General features: G+C 35.7%; 1 protein-coding gene and 1 long non-coding RNA gene across 5 annotated transcripts in view; one reads left to right on the top strand and one right to left on the bottom strand.

Moving 5' to 3' along the window:
- LOC130605647 (uncharacterized) overlaps positions 1 to 20,732 on the top strand; it is a 36,342-nt gene extending 15,610 nt beyond the window's left edge. For 2 of the 4 annotated variants that reach the window (XR_008973752.1, XR_008973751.1), the window contains 2 exons: positions 13,608 to 13,686; positions 19,564 to 19,696. This is a non-coding gene — a long non-coding RNA (uncharacterized LOC130605647). Of the gene's footprint in view, positions 1 to 13,607; positions 13,687 to 18,947; positions 19,038 to 19,563; positions 19,697 to 20,536 lie in introns of those variants that run through there. The other 2 variants (XR_008973753.1, XR_008973754.1) reach the window with 2 other exon arrangements.
- Positions 1 to 20,924, bottom strand: part of KNTC1 (kinetochore associated 1) — a 36,032-nt gene extending 15,108 nt beyond the window's left edge. The window contains exons 1-39 of the mRNA XM_057421301.1: positions 20,787 to 20,924; positions 20,562 to 20,682; positions 20,021 to 20,136; positions 19,613 to 19,685; positions 18,597 to 18,674; positions 18,040 to 18,074; positions 17,701 to 17,811; positions 16,825 to 16,918; positions 16,422 to 16,474; positions 16,017 to 16,129; positions 15,279 to 15,333; positions 14,941 to 15,039; positions 14,243 to 14,286; positions 14,066 to 14,131; positions 13,902 to 13,977; positions 13,178 to 13,303; positions 12,993 to 13,082; positions 12,386 to 12,451; positions 12,218 to 12,279; positions 11,720 to 11,831; positions 10,852 to 10,995; positions 10,603 to 10,659; positions 10,419 to 10,520; positions 9,788 to 9,904; positions 9,167 to 9,310; positions 8,861 to 8,959; positions 8,339 to 8,442; positions 8,067 to 8,172; positions 7,416 to 7,550; positions 6,493 to 6,612; positions 5,783 to 5,852; positions 5,640 to 5,707; positions 4,780 to 5,072; positions 3,964 to 4,136; positions 3,677 to 3,774; positions 2,761 to 2,902; positions 1,748 to 1,804; positions 1,073 to 1,236; positions 375 to 479 (exon numbers count right to left, since the gene is read on the bottom strand). Of these exons, the coding sequence (XP_057277284.1) occupies positions 375 to 479; positions 1,073 to 1,236; positions 1,748 to 1,804; positions 2,761 to 2,902; positions 3,677 to 3,774; positions 3,964 to 4,136; positions 4,780 to 5,072; positions 5,640 to 5,707; positions 5,783 to 5,852; positions 6,493 to 6,612; positions 7,416 to 7,550; positions 8,067 to 8,172; positions 8,339 to 8,442; positions 8,861 to 8,959; positions 9,167 to 9,310; positions 9,788 to 9,904; positions 10,419 to 10,520; positions 10,603 to 10,659; positions 10,852 to 10,995; positions 11,720 to 11,831; positions 12,218 to 12,279; positions 12,386 to 12,451; positions 12,993 to 13,082; positions 13,178 to 13,303; positions 13,902 to 13,977; positions 14,066 to 14,131; positions 14,243 to 14,286; positions 14,941 to 15,039; positions 15,279 to 15,333; positions 16,017 to 16,129; positions 16,422 to 16,474; positions 16,825 to 16,918; positions 17,701 to 17,811; positions 18,040 to 18,074; positions 18,597 to 18,674; positions 19,613 to 19,685; positions 20,021 to 20,136; positions 20,562 to 20,682; positions 20,787 to 20,918 (4,020 nt within the window). The 5' untranslated portion in view covers positions 20,919 to 20,924. The remainder of the gene's footprint in view (positions 1 to 374; positions 480 to 1,072; positions 1,237 to 1,747; positions 1,805 to 2,760; positions 2,903 to 3,676; positions 3,775 to 3,963; positions 4,137 to 4,779; positions 5,073 to 5,639; positions 5,708 to 5,782; positions 5,853 to 6,492; positions 6,613 to 7,415; positions 7,551 to 8,066; positions 8,173 to 8,338; positions 8,443 to 8,860; positions 8,960 to 9,166; positions 9,311 to 9,787; positions 9,905 to 10,418; positions 10,521 to 10,602; positions 10,660 to 10,851; positions 10,996 to 11,719; positions 11,832 to 12,217; positions 12,280 to 12,385; positions 12,452 to 12,992; positions 13,083 to 13,177; positions 13,304 to 13,901; positions 13,978 to 14,065; positions 14,132 to 14,242; positions 14,287 to 14,940; positions 15,040 to 15,278; positions 15,334 to 16,016; positions 16,130 to 16,421; positions 16,475 to 16,824; positions 16,919 to 17,700; positions 17,812 to 18,039; positions 18,075 to 18,596; positions 18,675 to 19,612; positions 19,686 to 20,020; positions 20,137 to 20,561; positions 20,683 to 20,786) is intronic.
- Positions 20,925 to 21,451: the final 527 nt, after the last annotated feature.

Here is a 21,451-nt window from a genome sequence, read left to right as displayed (position 1 = left end):
AACACATGAAAAGTACAAGTAATTTAGAGGTGCATTGGGTGTTTTAAGTTAGAAGGGGGAAAAAACAGAATAAAAATGCATTTCAGGTTTTAGAACTTAAAAATTAAATATATTAAATCCAGTCTAAAAGTCACCTCCCTTAGTCTAAACTGCCTTAAAAGATGGTATATTGCAGGTTTTTCAGATAGCTTTTTAAAAAGCTACCCACAACTAGAAGTATACAAATCTAAAATGAAACCAGGATTGAAAATAAGATGGAGAATACATACAGATCACAAAGGCCATTATTATAATTTAGGAGTTCTTAAAGGATCTCACAAAGATGAAGCTTCCAATATACGTAACCTCTCAGGCAGAGCAGCTAGCATTCTTACCTTGTGTAGTAAGGCCAGGATAGTGCTCCTAATTCCTGAAGTACTGTTCTGTTTCATAGCAATGACAAAGCGATTGGTTTCAGCCAGTGTATTGCCATCATGGAGCTGTTATGAAAAACCAACAACCACTCAGCACACGGTTAATAATAAATTCTAAACCTCCAACTTCTCTTGTAGTTTATAGCAGAATAGGAGGTACTATAGTAATTGTATTTTCAGATTTAAAGTCTTATAAAGGTCTCTTCTAAATAGAAAAATGATTTCTGTTTCCAAGTGCTTTTGAACTGAATATTCTGTGTGCAACTTTTCCCATACTAACCAATGGTAAAACAATGTGAAAAAGCATAATAAACCATTATGAATATATAATAAATTATTATATAATGAATAATTATACAATAATATAATTATTATATCATGAATAAGTCAGGTTCCTGGCCTCCCTGCAGATGCTGAAAATTTAGTTCTGAACATACCTTGCAAAGAGAAACAGGAGACCATGAAAAATAGGAAAGAAACTACCAGCTCTTTTCACAAAATGACTCTATATCTAATCGAGTGGTGGTAACTTTTACAAGGTCATGGTGACAGCCTCTCCCATACCTATCAAATTCATATATATCTACTCTAAACCTGGTAACAGTTGGCATACTTCTAAGCTTTACTCTCAGCAAAATTCAGCATCATTCTTACCATACCTTTTCGCTCAGGGCCAAATCCATGTTATTTGATACACCATGCTGAAGGCAGGAGCCAAAGGAACATACTATCAGCCGCAAAGCCAACTCACACTGACTGCACTCCATGAGGTTCTGCAGCATTGCGCAGATGGGAGTTCTAACAGGCATCAGAAGGTTCTGTCCTGTGAGATATTTCAAACAGAATCAACCCCAGAAAATAATTAGTATATTTATATTAAGCATAATATTGTTCCTGGAATGAACATCAAAGCAGTTTCTATTTTTCTTCATTAAATTTATGACATGAGATCAGCCTTAGTTCCTTCAGAAACCTTAAATTTTCAAGGCTTTTAATTTAACTGACTCCTATTTTAGTCCAAAATCCAGAAGCTGGTCATCTTCTTGGAAAGGCTGTAGCAGATTCTAGCTCACAGTGGTAGAACTTCTGTACTGAAATACAGGCTTTGACAACATGCCCAGAATCACATGGCTGAAGGGTAGCAATTACCATCCAAACTTGTCTCCTGTGCTGAACCCGCTATCCCCTAGAATATGGCTTTAAGTGGAGCATCTAGGCACTCATTTAAAAATAACTATTTTAGTCATGCTTGTGTAGGTTTAATTAATTTAAGCCTCATGTTTTCTAGTGGTCTGATTTATACTTCTAGTGGGGTGAATCTGCCATCACAATACCTTTAATAAATGCGCAGTTAGCCAGGCTTACAGAGTCCAGAGGATACAGTTTGTTCTCTGAAAGACAAGCAAAACCACATAAGCAGTGTGCAGAGATTTCAGCAACACTATGAAAGCCTGAAAGTGCCTTAAAAATACTTCAGAGGCAGTACATAAGAGCCAGGACTGCATTTTTAACTGTAGCTGACTAGATGTTTTTTAAGAGGGAACATCTTTTCAAATGCACAAAGGAACATAAACTAACAGTTTTCAGTAACTACTTTGTGTTTAAATCCTGACAAGATTTGTGTTTAAATCTTGATAAAACAGTCAACATAAACAATCTGTGAAGGTAATAAATCTATTCAAATCAAATAAGTATATCCTTTATAGGTGGATTTAGCACTGTGCAACACTATCTGCAATTACATGCAATTATATGCTTTTTAATATATGTTAGGAAAGAAAACATTTACATCAAGAAGTATTGAAACTAAATAATTATCAAATTTTGAGTGAAAAAAGAAAGTGTCTTTTTTCAACATAGAATCATAGAATAGTTAGGGTCGGAAAGGACCTTAAGATCATCCAGTTCCAACCCCCATTTACAACATTGTAGAGTTCTGTTCATAATACTTGAACTTTTCAGAGTTGTGTGTATCTACAATGGCATACAAGGACCATCTTTTTAGAACAGGGTGAAATTAATCTTGACAGAATTCTGTCTCCGTTACTGGTTACCAGGTAATGCCTTCTCAGAACTTAAGAACAGGGCAAGTTTAAAGTAACACTTCTTCAGAGCATTTTCCACATCTTCAGGTTTCAGTCATCCAGATTCTTCCAGAACCAGAACAAAACCCATCACCATTTCTATACCCCCCCAATGGATATTTCTTCCACAAGTTTGTCTAACTGAGATTTCTGAACTGATAATTCTCACATGTGCTGAATTATTTATGTTCCTAGGTAAAAAAAAAAATCAGTATGAAATACAGATTTTTATATTGACTCAGTGTTTAGGAAAGCAAGTTTACCACAAACAGGCAGAAGAGAAGAAATAGTTTCATATGCAACTGGAAGAGCTATCTGTGGATCAAGAACTATTCCATCTTCATTAAAGAAGTCATCGTAAGTCCACTCTTCATAAGGATCTTTATCTCCTCCAAAGGATGTTGTCTAAATAAGAACATTGTCAAAAGCACACACAGTAAAAAGAACAGCTAGTAAGGCTACTAACAAACTAAATGCTACAAAAGATTCCAGTTTTCAAGTATAGGAATAGAACAAGATCTTCTATTTGAAAAATGATTTTACTCCACTACTTCAAATGACCAGTAGCATTTCCTCCTTAGAGTGGCCACATTTCTTTTTGATGTTGCAGTTATTTAGTTGTGCACCCAAAATGCATTCTTAATTAATTTAATGGAGGCTTTCAGAAACCTTCTTGGCCAAATATTATAAGCAAACATTTTTCAAATGGATCATTTTCCTAGAAAAATAACATTCAGTGCATAAATACACTTGCCCAGCCACTTTGATCTATACACTGGAAGAGCCCATTCATTTCAAGTAGCCTTAAGCACTGCAGGACCAGCCAGCTCTCCAGCAGTCCTGGCAGCAGCTAATGAATAAAATCACTGGTATTGTCAGTCACATTAGTGGGATTTATTATACTGAAATATAAGTGAAAAATGCTACTTGTGCCACAGCTGTACTGCTTCTAGTACTCAAATCAATTCACTCTTTATGCTGAAGTACACACATATTCAAGTAAATTTTTATTTATGGAGCTGTGGGTTGGGTGTTTTCATGGTGGTTGTTTGCTTTTTAAATAAGCCCATTAAATACTGCTGGAGAAATGGGAGAAAAAATGTATGCAGAGTGAACACTATTCAGACACTCAAGACATTATGTATGTTAAAAAAATATACTTAAGTTAGGAGAAAATACCTTTGCTGTAAATCCATAGTTTTCTATTTGGCACTGTCTGTAAATTTCCTTGGCAGCCAAAGTATATTTACATAGTTCCAGAGAATCTAACAGTAAATCTGTACAAAGATTTAAGATCATTAACACGCTGTGAATAGAAGGTTCATATGTCCTATAAAAATGAAACATGTTTTTTGCGGCACCTGCTTTTAAAGGGGCATATATAGAAATTCACTTTGGGTTCAGGTTTATTAAATATTGCTTGGAAAGTTGCATTTTCATCATGAACACAAATAAATGGTAATTACCTGGACTACATATTGTAGCTGCTTGGCAAGCTATCTCATAGATCACTGCTGGAAGATTCATGTCATCTGGAGTGATCATTGGGACATCAGCTCCTAACATATGACAAAGCCTTTGACAGGCTGAAAACAGCAGCTTCCCTGTTTCTTCATTAGAGTGACTTTCATAGAACTCCCTATTAGAAAAATAGAAGTTAGAGAAAATAGTCCTTGGGGCTTTTACTTAAGGCCACATTCTGTTCTTACAATTTAATTCTCTTTTACCTATTTTACCTATATGGCTCACTGCAACTAAAACTTCTATGACTGAAGTGAAAAAATACAACTGAGCTTAACTTGAAGAGATATTGCTAAAGCACATAGAACATGTTAAAAAATATATTGAACATTTTCATCTGATCTCTTTTGGGGGAAGTGGAAGTAAGTTATCTGACAATCGAAGCATGAGGCAGAAACCAGCTAGAAACCGTGACCTGGTACGTACAGTCAGTGTACAATAGTTTTCTTCTATCTCTGTAAGCTGACAAGTTCTCATAATGCTTATTTAATATTGTGTCTAACTTAACTCTCACTATAAAAGTGTAGGGAATCTTTTTACTTAATAAGTATGTTATGGCAAAAAGAAAGGCAATTTTGACAGACAAAAAACTCTACTCTATGCTCAGCCTCTTGCTTAAACGCTCATTTTAAAAAACCTAAACTAAACCAAACAAAACTCCCCTTTCCTCTGCTCTCCATCTACTTACTTCTGCAAGATATCAGTAATAGCACAGAAAAGCACACAAGAAGGTGTAATATTAAAAACCTCTGCAGTTTTACCTGCATATTTTTACAGCCTCTTCAACTTTTCCAGCATCCAGTGCTCTCCAAGCCAGTTTTTCTCCCAGTTCTTGCTCTGACCTCTGGAGGAGCAGAGCCAGTTTATACAGCCTTGATTCAGTAGAGCGGTTCTTGCTTTTACTATCTTCTGAACTACAAGTCACTGTTTGTGCTTTTTGAGACTTAGACAGAGATCTGGCAGTCTCATAAGCATGGAAGTGATTCTCAAGAAGCTCTGACATCAGTGAAGGATTCCTAAATTCTTCAACTGAAATAAAGATATCAAAATCTTCCTGCAACAAAAGAGTAGATATTTGTATTCACATGACTTCCTTTAAAAATGTTGGCTTTTTTTCCTGTAAAAATGGTTTTATTTCCTGTTTCATTTGTAGAGGAATACATTCAGTACAAAGTTGACTTTACCAATTTCCGACAATTACTGATTCATGTAATGAATGAGAGAATTGTGCTAGGCAGTAGGTAAGCAAAATAACAAAACCTAAAGGCTACTGCATGCTCAAATGCTGTATTAAACAATTTAAGTTTACAAACTGTAATAAAACCTCAGTAAATATTCCACTACTCTGTCATGGGCTCTTTGAACTCTCAGCAAGTAAGAATTTGGGAGAGTATCTAATTTATTTGGTTTAAATGGACAACTGAGTTGTAGTAATTGGGAACTTTCCCAGGCACTACTGAAATTGGTATATATTAGCCTCAGAATCTCTTTGAGCTCAACAATAAAAACAACCTTGGCATATAAGTTGTAAATACAATAAATTTTTAGTATCATCCATGTTATAAGAACAACTGGAATAACTACAGTAAATTAAAAGCAGTTTGAAACTAAAGATACTGACCTGTAGGATAGCAAGTGTTTCAAACATTCTTAGGTTTGCTTCACATTCGTCTTTCTTCAGAGGATTGTCTGTAGGAGGAGAAAAACAATTACTTCCTGACTCCATTTACAAACAAAATGTAAGACTTTTAAGTTGTAGCTTACCTTTTTGAATGCTGAACAGGAATTTAAGGACTTCCACAAGTGTCTTGGTCATAAACATCTGTGTTTTGTGCTGTGGGAAGGGAAGAGGTTCATGTTTTGTTTGGTTAAAATGTTGCCAATAACAGTCACCCTGAGGCTTCCACTCTGTTAAAATACTATGCAATGCTCTACAAACATCTTAAGCAACAATTATCAAGTCTAAGTTACAGGCAGTTGAAAAGCAAGGGAACAGAAAATTACTGTATATAGGCATCCTTTATAGAAATAACAAATATTTTATGGCTGTAATATGTATGTTCTCCACAGTCTGTTAGGTGTCACTGGAGTATTGAAAGTATCCACCCTTTGTTCTTGCTTCCCTCGCCCAGAATAACTCCCTAAAACAACTGTTAGCAAAAATATGTGGGGCTAGAGGTATAATAATTCATCAGGGTTTGTGAATTATGGATTGAATTCAGGTGGCCATGCCACTGTGTGGAGATGCCTTTAAAAATAACACAAAAAATTATATAGTATATAAAATCTGAATAAACTCAAGAGGCTTCAAGGTGACCTAGTCCAACCTTTTGTTCAAAGTAGGATCAGTTCGTCATTCCTTTTTGCTGGAAAACAGAGGTTTTATATTTTCATCCCATACCTTAAGCATCTAGTTAAGAAAATTATTTAGAATAACTTGTGCACACACTTCAGGATGTGAAATGACTCAGTACCTCTTCAGCATCATCTGCTTTATTCTGCAATACCAGTGTTCCCCATAGAGTCAATCTCTCCGCAACCTCCTCAGCTTCAGCAAGAGTCAGAGATTTTAACAAAGTCAGAGATTCCTCTTCCTGAGGAGAGAAAGAAGAAAACAGAACAAACAAGAAGCAAGCCAGAAATAATCAAAAGAAAGGTATTTGCTTTTGGAAAAGCTAAGTTATGTGTATGTCCTCGCTTTGAGACAATGGTTATGATTATCAATAATACCAGGTGCAAATAAGGCAGACAAATGTTAACATGAAAACACTATTTTGCAGGGGACTTAATCTGGTTCTTTTAATCAAAAAGCCTCCTCTTCGGGTCAAAATGATTCTAATAACATAACTGGGGACCACCACAGTGTATAAAGGTAATCACACCTAGTATAATGTAACAAGCTAAGTTAAATGTTCCTAGTTAGGATATCAATGTAATTCAACACTGTCACAAGATGAACATTTAGGTGCTCTCAATATTAAAGGGGCAGGTCTGTACTCCTGTGGGGTGCTGTTGCCCTAGAAGAGAGCATTTCTCAGAAGAAAGAATATTTCCTTTTTTTTTTTTGTTGAAAAGAAAGCAATTTGCCTTAAAACAACTCTGGTGAAACCAGTATGTGAAAACATGTAGACGCTTCAATTCCAAACTTGTATACTGTGGGCCATAATTTTCATCTTTTGCCACAAAAGAAGGATGGCTCATGATGTTTAAAACTCTGACAAAGGTCTTATTTTCAATGTTAAGTGTAGGCCTGTGTGGTACAATTAACAGAATTGCAATAAAAAGAGAAAAATTTTAAAGCTGTAAGATGCCAAAAAGTAGTACAGGTTGTCCCTGTTTTGACAACAGGCTTCAGAGTTTTTAAATTGAGATGAACTGACATGAAGTATTTTAGTACCCTTTCTCTGTCAATCAGGTCTATCATCCTCAGAATGTAGACTTCCACAGTGGGCAACATATATGCTGCTACAATTTTCAAAGCATCCTCCAAACAAGTAGGGGTATCTTGTTTAAGAATGTATTTTGCTAGTCTCTGCAAGAAGAGAACAAATATGGACACTAGTTTGTTGATGTACAGGATAACAAAGGAATTAATTTACACATACTACTTCTGCATTGTCATTGTATAGCTTGTACCAAGCAAGTTACCTAGAAGCTTAAAACTTTTATCTAGAGAAAACTTGACTAGATCATAACTTGGAGAAGATAAGGCTTGGGGAAGAGAATTATCCTGGGAACTCTCACCATTCAGGGGGCTCAACCAGCTCCACAGGATGGAAATAAACTTTTGAAGAAATACTGATGGTTTTTTATTATCAGTGCTGTACTAATCAGGTTGGGCTAAACTAATCTGCTAATTTTTAAAAAAATAGTGGGCTTTCAGGAAAAAATGTGTCCCAACAGGACAAGAAAAATAAATATTGATAACAAGTGGAAGCTATCAGCTGCTAAGACTTAAAAGCCCGGCTTCTAATACCGCATTAAAATACATGCAGATAAGTGTAGAGAATTCTGTTTAATAGAGGTAAGAGTAATTCTGATGACTTACCATTATCATCTGCTTGTCCTTTAAAAGATTAGTATCTCTTATCCCATAGGCTCGCAAAAGCTTCTTCATTTCCATCAAGCGGTAACTTTCCTGCAGTAACTTTACTCTATGGACAAATCAGACTATTACTAATTAACTACCTACAGCTGTGTGATTTAATTATCATACTACATCTAATACACAGTATTTCCCCTCCATCCTCCCTCCAAAAACCAGAATTCTAATTGAGAGTACACACAAATCCAAGGTGTAGACTGCGGGTGCTGCCTTACTTGACATGATTCATTTCCAAATGCTGTTTCACCAGCTGCTCCACTGCTGCACTCCATGGTACCACAGCACCATGCATTATCTGTAGAACTGCATCAAATTTCAGCTATAGAAGGAACATAAAAAGCTTATGTTTCAAAATAGGTTAACAAGGTATTCTATTGAATTACTATTCCCATGTGATCGATTCGTTTAGGCAAGCAGTTTATTTCCTTGCTCATTTCCACTTTGCAGAAAGGGCTTTACTTATCATAATATGATGTGTCAAGTTAGATTAGAAAATCTTCATAGTAGTTAACAACACTGTAGAGCTTTCATATATTTGAAAGTTGGTGAGTTTTCCATGTGCTGACTACAATTAAATTCTAAAAGAACTTCATATGGGAGACTACTAAAATAGAATAAAAACACTATTTGCTCCTCCTCATGCAAAAATGCACTAGTGTGCATAGGTAAAAATGATCTGTTTCAGTCTGAACTGATGTATCAGAGCCAGTGATCACTCTTTCATAAAATATACTTACATCTGTGTCAGAGATACAGCCAATGACAGCTATTGCCTTTGCCTCCCATGCAGTTTCAAATACTGAAGTAGATCGTGTACGACACCGTTCTAGCAAATCCTGTATATTTTGGTAAAGATTATTAATATATTTGAGTTCAGAAGAGGTAAGATTCTCTTAAAATACAAAAATAGTAACTATCAATAAGTTCATTGAAAGGAGTAGGCTGGTCCTGAAATTCAAGTGTAAACAAAAATGGCCATCAGATTTGTTTTCAGCTTACTCCTGCTTAAACAACTTTCCTCAAAAGGAAGGGAATATGGATACCTTTATATACTGGAGAAGTAGTTCATCCTTTTGTAGATTATGTTCACACAGGTAGGGTTTTATAAACTTCTCCAAAATGGATGGAACAAGCTCTGGTGCCAAAATTTTATCAAACATACGAAACACAATAGTGGTTGTATTTTCCTGGGCAGCAAGTGGAACAGTGCCATATTAGAACATCACATACATAAAGGATCATGTACTAACATCTCTAAGAAATAATTCAACATCCAGCATCTACTGAAATCAGTTTAATGATTTAAAGAACTAGCATCCCTCTTTAGCTCAAATAAAAGCTTTCTTAAAGCCCCTCATTGTTCAGTTGCAGCTCTGATTTCTCTTTTGCTAATGCTTGCTCCATGATACATGATCTGTAATTTAGAGCAAGTCATGGAGTTTGTCATACTTTCTCATAGTATCTTATCACATTATATATTTATACCCACAGTTGAAACAAAATTTCTAACAACCATATCAATTAGTGGTTTATGACCACAAGTTTATCCAAGCAATCCATCAGAAGCTTTAAATACTCCAACTTTAAATTGCATGCTACAAGATTTTTCTCCTTCCCAAAACCATCCACTACTCGAGCACATTAGGAAGTGTCTGCAGAATTACCTTTTCAAAATCAGAGAGTGCCAGCCTGCAGTTGTATTTTCTGTATAGATTTATTAGTTCTTGTAAATCATTTACCAGCTTTTTTAACCTATGCACCTCTTCACAGTCAACACATCTCTGAAACGGTGTTTAGAAGTGACAGGTTAGAATTGCTACAATCTTAAAGATCATTACATTACATTACTATTAACATAGAATATCAATGTTTCCAGTGGTTAAAATGCACAGCTGGTTAACTTTGAGTTTTTCCTTTCTCCACTTTCTTACTACTACTCTTAGAAATGCCAGTACACATAGAATACATAACATAGATAATTTGATTATTGTTGCACAGATTCAGTATTCACAAACTCACAGCTGGTTGATTTTAATACCTTTTTCTCCAGGCTGTAACACATGGTATTGCAATTAATTTACTAAAAACTTTAATGGAGAGGAGACATGTTTCTAATTTAAGTTTTTTAATCTTTAAACTGAAGAAGATTGGAAAGAAATTCTTTCCTGCCATAGAATTAAATCAATTTTCACCAAACCCAACAGTGATCTAAGTATCATCCACTACGACTCTAGCACAGAGCATATATTCTGAAGTCTCTTAGTAGGAATTTCTTCCATTTGCTACATTTCTTACCAAAACAGTCCAGTGGCCAGAAATTGTCAGTCCCATTTCACCTTGATTTCTACTTGTAAAAAAAACCTCTGCCATTTGGAGTCCATTTTCTGGCCAATTTGCCTGTCCAAAATAATTGATATTAGCAAACTGTATCATACATAAAGAAATACAAGACATGCAAAGTGTCTGCAGAATAACTTACCTTATCAGTTAATTCAAGGTTTCGAGCGCCTTGTTCCAGCCATTTTGCTAATATTTTCTGAAAAGAACACAGTTATAAGTAGAGCTGTGCTATCTATCAAAGCAAAATTTGTCATTTGGGATTTGTTTTAAAAGAAATAACTCAAAATCTAAACTGTAGCTAAAAGAATCTCTTTAAAAAAGAGGAACAAAGTTCTGACATTCGAAAATAAGAGTCTTAGGTTAAACTAGCAAATTATCTCGGCCTTACCTGTCCCTTTGGCACTACTCTTCTTAAAAAAGGGATCACAACATTTTTAAGCCACAAACATAGTTCCTTCAATGGAACAGTGAAATGGATGGCATTAATCAAGTTCTCCAGCATTTTTTCATTGAAGCTGCTTTCAAAATCTGCCTAAAATATTAAAACCAGAACAATTTCAGATATAGGAAGTTATTTGTTTTATCTGATATTTAGTAAAGCTGTTTCGTTAACAGGAAGATGTGATAGATTTCAGAAATACAAAGAGAAAAATCTCAGTAATCGTAGACAGGAATTAAAAGAAATAAAATAGCCCTGTTCAGAATAACTAGAGCTTGGTCTGCTTAGACAAGGCAATTGAAGCAATTTTTTCGCAAGTTACTCTGGCAGGATCATGTCCTGTTACTTTAGCACTTGTTCTATAGTTCTGACCTGAAAGTCCTGCACTAAAGAATATAATAGCCCATAGCCACTGTGATGAATGTGTCATTCAGAATAGGGAGTCTATACGATTATTCTTAAAGGATTTTAAGGTAGTCAGCAAATGTCCACTTAAAACTTGAGAGCTGTGCTTGCAATAAAGTGAATGGAAGATTACAACCCCCACAAAATAAATCAAAGAACTGTCATCCTTCAGACCTAGAAATATGCATTCTGACATCAGAAATACCAGTTTATTCCTAAATCAATAAGAGGTTCAGCCTTCTAAGGAGCTAGGTGAACAGGTAATCATTATGGTAACAGATGAGATTCTGACATAAACCTTTGCTTCATTGAGGAGCAGTTTTGTAATGGCATTGGTCTGATTCTCTTAAATAAAGCTGGAAAGTTTGAGACATCCTCCATAAATACCAAAGAGATGTCTATGCCATCTCACCTGGTGCCTCAGCCAGAGGTACTGTGCACAAGATAAATTTCCTTCTTCTAGCTGAGAAAGGATATTCTTGAAAATGTCTTCACTATTCAAGAATTCTGTCCAAGCAATGCCACTAGAAGTAAGAGGAGGGAAAGAAACTCTGTTACGGTTATATGTCAATATTCAAGAAGCTGGGGAGGAGAACCTCAAACCTTTTCTAGCTAGTACTGTGTACTGCAAGAGACAACAGCAATGTTAGACTATGTGCATAAAATCACAGCCCCTCCTATATGTGTTAAACAAAAAAACCAAAACCTATACATGATACTCCATGTGCAATAGATAATACATGTTTTCAACATATAGGATGACTCAACCTCTCTGCATTCTCCCTTCTCCACAGTAGAGAGAGAAGGATTTAAATTTTAATGAACCAAACTAAAAAATAACACCCCCCTTAATTTCAATTACCTTACAATTAAATTGACTTCAAATCTTAATGCACAAAGAGAAACAAACCTGAATTTCTCTAGTCCAAAAGCTCCATAGAAAGTTGTAAGCCTTGCCTGAGCTCTCAATACCTGAATGCAAACAAGTGATTTAAGGTCAGTGTTTGGACAGGCTTTAAAACTGTGCATTGTAATTGCTTATCATACAATACTGTAGAGTCAAGAAGTTTGTCCTCACCTCAGTTATGGATACTGGAGCCCCATCCGATGACGGAGCAAAGGTTCTATCATCTTTCTTCAAGATCTGAAACAAAGACATGAAATGGTTTGGCTGACAACTCAGTACATGCAGAACATGCCAAACAGTACTACAAATTTAATAAAGACACGAGCCAAAACTTAGTACCTCTGTAAACTGGAGTCTTTATTTTACAGTGTTAGACACTGACTGGATTTCTACATGTATGCAGGATCAGACAGATATCAAACAGAATGAGAGACACATGTTAAGGCAGGAAAGACTAAAATAATGAAAACAAAAAAGGTGACATATGTTAAGGTTTTAGTCCTAAAATCAGTATTTAAAAGGTACTCAAAAAGACTACTACTCAAAACAAAAACCTGCTTTCTGATCTGAAAATAAAACTAAGTTTTTTGCCCTTAAGCAATAGCAAGAAGACTGGAGCAAGCCTTCTTGCTTATTCATGTTTGGTAACAAACAATTTATAATGCATTTACTTTGTGAATGAATGTCACTGGTTTGCAGATGTCCCCCTTCTCAAGTTGTACAGAAGCATAATAGGAACAGATGAGTATAAACAATTCAAACAAATAAAACCCCTTACTCTGACTTTAGCATAGTTCAGCATTTCTTGAGTGGTTTCATACAGTGGCCATGGAGCATTTATGCAGTAATCCACAACAAACTGGCTATCCTGTTTGCACAAGGAAACAACTGAAATTAGTTCTAAGCTTCTTTATCATTTGAATTATTTAAGTAGAGAAAGAGGGTAGAAATAAAAAAACATACCTGAATTTTTTGCAGGTTTTCTTTGGCTTCATTCACAAGATCCAGCCAGACCTCGTGACCGTAACTCCCAACAGAGGATGAAGCCAGTTTCTCTAAAATAGTGTTTGCTTTCACTTTATATACAAGCTGTGTAAAAACAAAAACAGTTTTCAGTCTCATGCAGTTGAGTGTTAAGCAGACAGTCTTCAACTGAAAACTCCACATTCGTTCACCATGTTTTTGAGATACAGTGTGTCTGTGTACATTGAATGATTTCATTACAGAAATGGATTATCAATTAGTAACAATTGTGTCTTTTTTTTTAATCTCACCAGCTAACTATTAAAACAAAACAAAAAAAGGAGAGGGAACATTCAAATTTCATTATTTCAATAAATCAATTAATGAAGCCAGACTGTGTTTTAGCAACACCATTTCTTGCTACTTACAGGGACAAATGTGCCTTCTCCTGATCCAGCAGTGCTCATTTTGATCAGAGGATTTACTTCTGCACCACTTCTCATTGCAGGGTTTGTTAGTTTTTGTAAATAAAAACATAGTTCACCATGCAGTCATCTAATTATGAACTAGTTTCAAGTATAGCGAGTTGCTTTGTAAGGTAACATTCCCCTATATTTGTAATATTTTTAATACTTTCTGTTGGACTACAGGGCAACAACCTTACCCATAAATTCAGTTATACTAATTAATGTCCAAAAGTATTTATCAAGAACAGACAACTTACCTCAACATCTAGTCCAAACTGAAGAGCAAAAGTCTCTGCTTCAGTGAATTTGTGCTTATGAAGTAAGCGACTGAGCCTAGGGGTGAAGTTTACTATGTAAATAGAAGTGCCAAACCACAGATAAATAATAAAATAGTAAACCAGTGATTGACAGAAATCAGTACCTATTTTCTGGCAAGGCTTCAGTTAGACTTCGCATCACAACAATAGAAACTGGGCCTTCAGAGGGTCTATGGATGAGAGTGAGCTATGAGTTTATCAACTACAAACCAACTGTATGTAGAAATAATCTGCCATTTTAACATAATAATGATCTAGTAAGAAACAAAACATCATCTTACATCTGATGTTTTACATGAATTCCTTCCAAGAAGTATATTGTATCCTGTAGTGTGCAATAACAGAGAACATTAGGTGGTAAGGGAAATCAGTCATAAGGAAACTTCAATTGTAATGCAGCATTTCTTAATCTAGAAACAAAGTACTGCTCTTCTCTCATAAATGTATTGGGTTTTTAAAATAGTTATGTTATTTCCTGGATAGTTTCCACTATCTAAAATTTCTGAGGGCCTTAACTGAACACACTGTAACCACTCTGTTATCCCAGTTGAATTACCGTCAGGACACTGTCCACTCGAGTGAATCATCTTCTCAAAATTACACTCTCATTTTGTCCAACCATAATCAGGTTGCACTGTACCCATCTTCATATCTTTTAGAATAAATCCCAAATAAATCCAGAGCATTTCTCTACACGAGAATTTAAAACTTCATAGTTTTTAGCTGTAACAGCCACAAGAACAACTGGCAGTAGTATTAAACATTGCAATAGACACTTCAGTTTACTACATATTGTATCTTTTTCTCCAGCCTTTGGGGACATAATTTAATCTTTGTATCATTATTTAGTTTTTCTGTAGTTTAGACCACAGATCGGTTCTAATCTAAGAGAATAACACAGTACCCTCTGTAATAATTCTACATACTAGGACAATTACATTTCTTTTAAGAGCAACAACAAAAAAACATAGAAACCTACTGTGCCAATCCCACTTTGAACAAGTGAAGAAACAACAGACACTTCCAAAGAATAGAGCTGTTGCATAGTGGGCAATGCAAAAACCATGAGACTTCTCATCTATTAAAAAAAAGGTGGGAAAACAAACAAGTCAGTTTAAGTTTTCTCTCTGATGTTTGCAGAATCATTTCTTTATTCTCATAGAGTCAGATGGAAGACGCTATTTTCATAGGTTTTTATGATGTCTACATTTTGAAAGTTTAATGCAGTTTTAGATGTTGCATCTCTATATAAGCCTATTATTTCAATGAGTGACTGTATAACAGTTGAAGGAAAGAGCACAGACAAAGTGATTATACCTGTTTGTTATCTGGTATTGTCATGACTATCAGTTTAACATTGGCAAGCCCCTGCCTAGGGAACAAGAAAGAGGAAAAAAAGAAAGCAAAATTTACTGTATAAATCTTATGTTAAGGCTGCGATTCTCACTTTAGAGTTTAGAAAATTTAGTTCTCCATGGAAACTGCTAGTACATTTTGAAACCCTATAGTACACCTAAAAATAACAGTCTTTTAGCATTTAGAGGACATACATTTAACTTCTGACATTTTTAAGCTTTTCAAATGGGTCTGATTCACAGACTGGCACAGAGCAATGGAAAGAGCCGAGTCTTCTCTTCTAATCTTAACTGCCATTAATTTCTTTTGCATTTTACACACATCTCCAGATTTTGGCTTCTCCATCTGTAGAATGAAGATCTTACTATTTATCTATCCAAAAGACAGACTAGCCTTTTTATCAGACTTGTAAGCCATACTATGTACCTTATTTTAGACAAGCATTTCCTAAATGCTACAGGTTACATGCAAGATTCCTTAGCAGCAACAACAGATAAACCAAGAAAAAGCAGAAAGCAACAAGGTTTTCTTTTCTACAATAAAAAGCTGAGGATATCTACAGTGCAATTATTCTGTCCTGCTGACTAGAAAGCTTTCAAAGATTTCTAAAAAATTCACTACCACAGCAAATCAAGTGTTTGTGGCACGTTTCGTCTAACTTTTCAATTTTCATAATTGGTACTATAAAACTTTACTTACCATATAACTGGCAAAGAATCTGACTCTGTACTTAAAAGAAATTCTTCAATATGTATTAAAGGCCAATCCCGAATTAGAGTAAGAGAATAAACATCCCACATGCTCAGGATATTCTAGATAAAAGGAAAAAAAAAATCAGATATGGATTCACTATTTTCTTCACAGAATACATTTTTTTTTCTGCTTTGTCATTCCATAGCTTTGTCATTCCATTCATTAAGCTTGCTTCATAGGAGTAGAATTTAAAAAGCAAGATCAAAAGTCTCTGTAAATATAAGCATCTTGATTTTATATAAACATATTTTAAAGCTATTACTTTAAAAAGTATTTTTAGAAGCTGGTTAAAGAACACTGAAATAAAGACTAAACAGTGAAATAAAGACTAAACACAGTCATTACACGTACCTCTGTATCCAAAACAAACAGCCGGTTGTCAAGAACTTGAAATTTTGCTGCATCTACAAAACATCCAGTCACATAAATTTAGTATTTTTCTTGAAGTATTTGAAGCAAAAAAGTATTAAAATGTACAACCAAGTATTGCAAACCTACAGATGTTTAACCTCATGGAAATTCCCAAGACTGTGAAAAGTTTAGCTTAAACAGAACTGCGATTTAGGTATCTAAATTAAACTCAACCATTTTGAGGCACAGTTTGGCTGTCGCTTTACAAGAAGTGTTCTACTTGGTATATGCATATTTACTAACAACAGTGACATAACTGAAAATGTCTCAGTATTTTCTGCAATTGAATCTGAATTCTACAATTGCCTATTGAGAACCAAACACAAACCAAACTCTTCTTTACCTTTGATCAGACTTGAATCAGCAAAACTTCGAACAGACACCAAGTTATTGGCAGTGTCTACCTCCCATTTGGAGAGTACATAATCACCTCTACCCTGTTAATAAAGGCAAAGTAAAACGGGGTTATACATTATAAACTTGGCCATTGACAGCTGTTTAATTGACCTTTAACTTGCAATGCTGGAAAACCCACTCAAACTTTGTTCCTGGTGAATGCTGATGTTCAGTAGAACATATTCAGTTATTTATATTCAATTTACTCTTTTTCCTTTCTCCTTTCAAGACTGACCTTTACTACAGTAATTGTTAGCACCCCTAAACATTTTTAGGTCTTCAAAGAACATGCCATATTTCAAAATATCCCCTTTCAATTCTCACAGAGCATAAAACCCGAAATGTACACTAAACCTACTGAGAAAAATCACATTGAATTCAACAGGCTTCAGTCATGAATTTGTTTCTGTACTTAACTCATGCTTAAGAGCTTTGTTGAATTGAGACGTTAATTGTTATTTTGGCAAGCCTTCATGGAATGTGAGTTTGATTAGAAGACTCACAAATTCTAGCTTTGCATCTGAGCTGAAGGACAAAGTCCTTCAGACTATCTTGCACGGCTCGCAAACACAGTTACTAAGGCCATGCAACCAGGGTGAAAATATTTTCCCCCCATCCATCATAAAAGAGCAAGTTACAAGAAATAACTATGGACAGACTGCACAACTCGTAACCTTTAAATTTACAGTGAAGGAAATTAAAGACAAAAAGTCCTTGTGCAAAAAGTTAATTACCGACCAGCTAGAGATAAATTTTGTTGCAGGTCAAAAAACACCATCACTGATCACATAACAATTGCTACAAACACGTTCATATTACTTACCCCAACTATCAGATGGATTTTGTTCACTGAGTTGCTTATCACAAAATTCTGACAGCCAAGGCTGTGATATTCTTCTGTGGAAATGAAAGCTGTCTTTATCTGTCCTTGTAACTTGTGGGGTGGAAGATGAAGGGAAAATAAACAAAAGGGGAAGTAAAAAAGTTGTTTATACAATAAGTAGATAAAGCCTTGAACTGCTTACTTTTCCATGTATAGAAAACATTATAATCACAATTGAGTTGTAATAATAAACTGCTAAGTATTTTGTGAAACTTACAATGCAGTTTTGTTAAACTCTGAACTTAATACCTATGTTACAAGTTACCAGGTTTTTCTTACTTTCTTTGCTGTAATCATATCCATCTTGTCAAGTGCTACATCAAAAAAACAAAACAAAGAAAACATCAGTTAAATGAACTTTTTCAGGATTGAGAAAAAGCCCCTGAACTTCATCTAGGATAGTTTAATCCTAACCTGACTCTGCTGAAAAACACTTTAGCTGGGTTCTTTGACAGGGTTTATTTTATTGATTGCAGTACTGAGTTACAGAAAATTAACTACTAACTCTGCTTATACAGTATCAAAAATTTAAATGATTCCCGATATTCTTCAGCACAGCCAAGACTGATTATGTATTAAAATCCTGCTTTCATAGCATTCAGGACTCTCCATAAAGCAGTGACTCAGAAAAACATAAGCCAAAGGAATTATTGGAGGAATAAAAAAATGATTTTATTACAGTATATTGGTTTCCCCTTACAAACAAACTGACATCATATAGAAAATCCCAAGCCTGTATCTTATTCCCATTAGAAAAAAATGCATGAAAAAGCTTTTTTTTAATACAGTTCTTCCTGCTCAAATGGAAATCTCAAGTGGTTTGTAGATCATCCTACCTTCCTGTGTTTTAGCCAGTGGGAGACACATAATGCAGAAGAATCCATTGCTTGTGAGAATGAACATGTGATAAACACCTAAAAAAAAATCCAATTCAAATATTTCAAATTTAAATGTTAAAGAGCAAGTAAAGAGACTACTTGGTTATAAATAAGACAGTGAAATAACTGACAAAAGAAACCCTGACCAATATATGATTTTTAAACCAAACTGTTGTCACCTTCAACAAAGAGTAGAATAAGTTTGTACATTTTAGTTTTGTTAGAAGTTATGATGTTTGTATGCTTCCATTAGACTGCAAATTCTGTTTTCATGACAAAACTACATTTAAATACATTATATTGTGACAGAATAAGACTGGAAGCTTATAGAACAGGAACTGCTAAAATCTGAAGTCTGACAGGAGAGAGAAGGAATGCTGCCTTTTTGAGCATTTAGCAGTCTCAAAAGAGGTACTGAGTTCTGAATGTTTTTTGTTTTCTATGACATTCATAAAATAATTAACAAGCTAAGTATCTTCACAGAAAAGCATTTAGGAAAAACATATTTAATGTGTATAGTGCAAAGTAAAGCTGTATCTGACTACAAAGTCAGATACTACTACAAATTACTACTACAAAGAATCCCTTTGGAGAGGGACTCTTCACTAGGGACTGTAGTGATAGGACAAGGGGTAATGGGTTAAAACGTATACAGGGGAAGTTTAGATTGGATGTAAGGAAGAAGTTCTTTACTGTAAGGGTGGTGAGGCACTGGAATAGGTTGCCCAGGGAAGCTGTGAATGCTCCATCCCTGGTGGTGTTCAAGGCCAGGTTGGACAGAGCCTCGGGTGAGATGGTTTAGTGTGAGGTGTCACTGCTCATGGCAGGGGGGGTTGGAACTAGATGATCTTAAGGTCCTTTCCAACCCTAACTATTCTATGAGTCTATTCTATGATTCTACTTATTTTGTAGTCTCTTTCCCCAGGAGAACAAAATCACAAAAATTGAGACAAGAGGGGGGATCAAATTCTTACCTGCATTTGCATTATCTTTTTCAATAAAGAGATTTAAGTAAGTCCTTTCACTTGAAGATTTTTCAACCAAAATCTAAAATAGAATCAACAAAGAGACTCTTAAACTATTCTGTACTTTATTTGACACAAATGTATTGGAAATACTGATCATCAGTTTAAACTTTAAACTTTTTTCTTTTATGAAGAAATTTAATCTTGTTTACACATGCCATTCCTAAATACATTTTCCTTATTTGTTACTCATGGGAACAAAAGAATCGCTTCAATCTCTTTGTTTCATCAAACTAGAAAGCATGTTGGAAACACAAGAATGTTTATAGTTTTATATTTGGAAGGAAATAAAAATAGCTCAAGAAATTCAGAGAACAAAAGGTTTTTAGCAAAATTGGAATAGAAAAATTACTGTACCTTGGTTAGCAAGGTTTGTTTTGAGGGTATATGGATAAGGTGGAAATTGCCACTTCTCTCACCGACCACAAGAAATTGTTCTTCTTGACACATGCCAACAACATCCACATTAGTATCTGAAAAGTTCCACGGCAAATGTCAATTAAGATCTGTTTTTTATTAATAGGCATTTATATTTGATACACAGGAATTAGACAGTGCCTGAGATGGCTTCATAAGTATTTATTTTGATTAAACAAAGTACAGGAGAGGGCATAGGGGAGTGGGTTTGATAGCCATTATTCCCATTTCAGTGAAAAGCTAGTGAGTGTTTTCATTAAACTGTACAGAAATAGTTATTGTATACAGAAACAGCAATCACTTCTTATTACTTATGTATCTATTATAATACAATATATAATATAATTATATAATATTATAATTCCTTTTCCAAGCGAGATAGATATGGAAGATTCTTGCTATATTTTCCTATACAAACCCAACATACATATTCTGAAAGTCAGTTTTAGCTTCCAGCGGAATTCCAAATGAATGAACTTACCAAACTGAACATGCATCAGGAGAGACTGCCCTGTACTGTCAAGAAGCGCCACTGATGCGTCAACAACAATAATAGTGCCATCCCTTGAGTTGAATGCACACAACTGCGGATTAACGGAGACCTAAGAAGAAAAAGGTCATTAAATACGGTAACTGAAACACCTTAGAAAATGTGACAAAGAAGCCCTGGTAATTGTTAAGAAAAACATAGCTTCGTGAATTCTACCTTTTCTGAAGATGTGATTTGAAGCAGCGTATTCACTTGATACAACGCAGTTCCACATTCATGTCCTAAACCTACAGGGAGCCGCTCACTCCCCGTGTCATCATTTGTAAGAAGTTCAATATCATTCCACATTTTTACCTACGATAAACATACGAGGAATACGCTGTAAAGCGAAAACTTTAAAAAAGTTACATGACCACACACAAGTTATTTATTATCCTATCATGAATAGCGCCTAGGAGGCAGGGCGGTTCACTGCGCCTCCTAAAAGCAACCTGCATGTTTAGAACCGGCAGTGTCGCAGCAGCAATGTGGCTCCCAGGTCGCGTCCCCAGCGGGCCCGACCGAACGCAGCTTGGCAGGACAGGCTCCGCGCCCGAGGCTGAAGCGATCCCATGCCGGAGAGCGCTCAGCAGCACGCCGCGGACGCCCCTACCACAGTCACCCGCCATTCGCCATCCGCCGTCCCCTTCGTCTCCTCACCGCGGCCCCACGGCCGGTGACAGACCACAGCCGGCCCCCTCAGCGGCTTCAGGCTTTCAAATTGGCGGGAACTCTAGCTGGCGCTACGGTTCGCAGCTTGGGCCAATCATCCTCCAAACGCGGACGGCGGCGCTGCTTAGACACCGCCTAATCCTTCCCTTCTCCCAGAGGGCACTGCGGCC

The sequence above is a fragment of the Pezoporus wallicus genome, unplaced genomic scaffold (genome assembly GCF_028554395.1).
Source record: "Pezoporus wallicus isolate ANWC-B61680 ecotype Strahan unplaced genomic scaffold, APGP_CSIRO_Pwel_v1 contig_9584, whole genome shotgun sequence".
NCBI lineage: Eukaryota > Metazoa > Chordata > Aves > Psittaciformes > Psittacidae > Pezoporus > Pezoporus wallicus.
The sequence above is the reverse complement of the archived record's forward strand: the minus strand, read 5'-3'. Positions and strand labels throughout refer to the sequence as shown.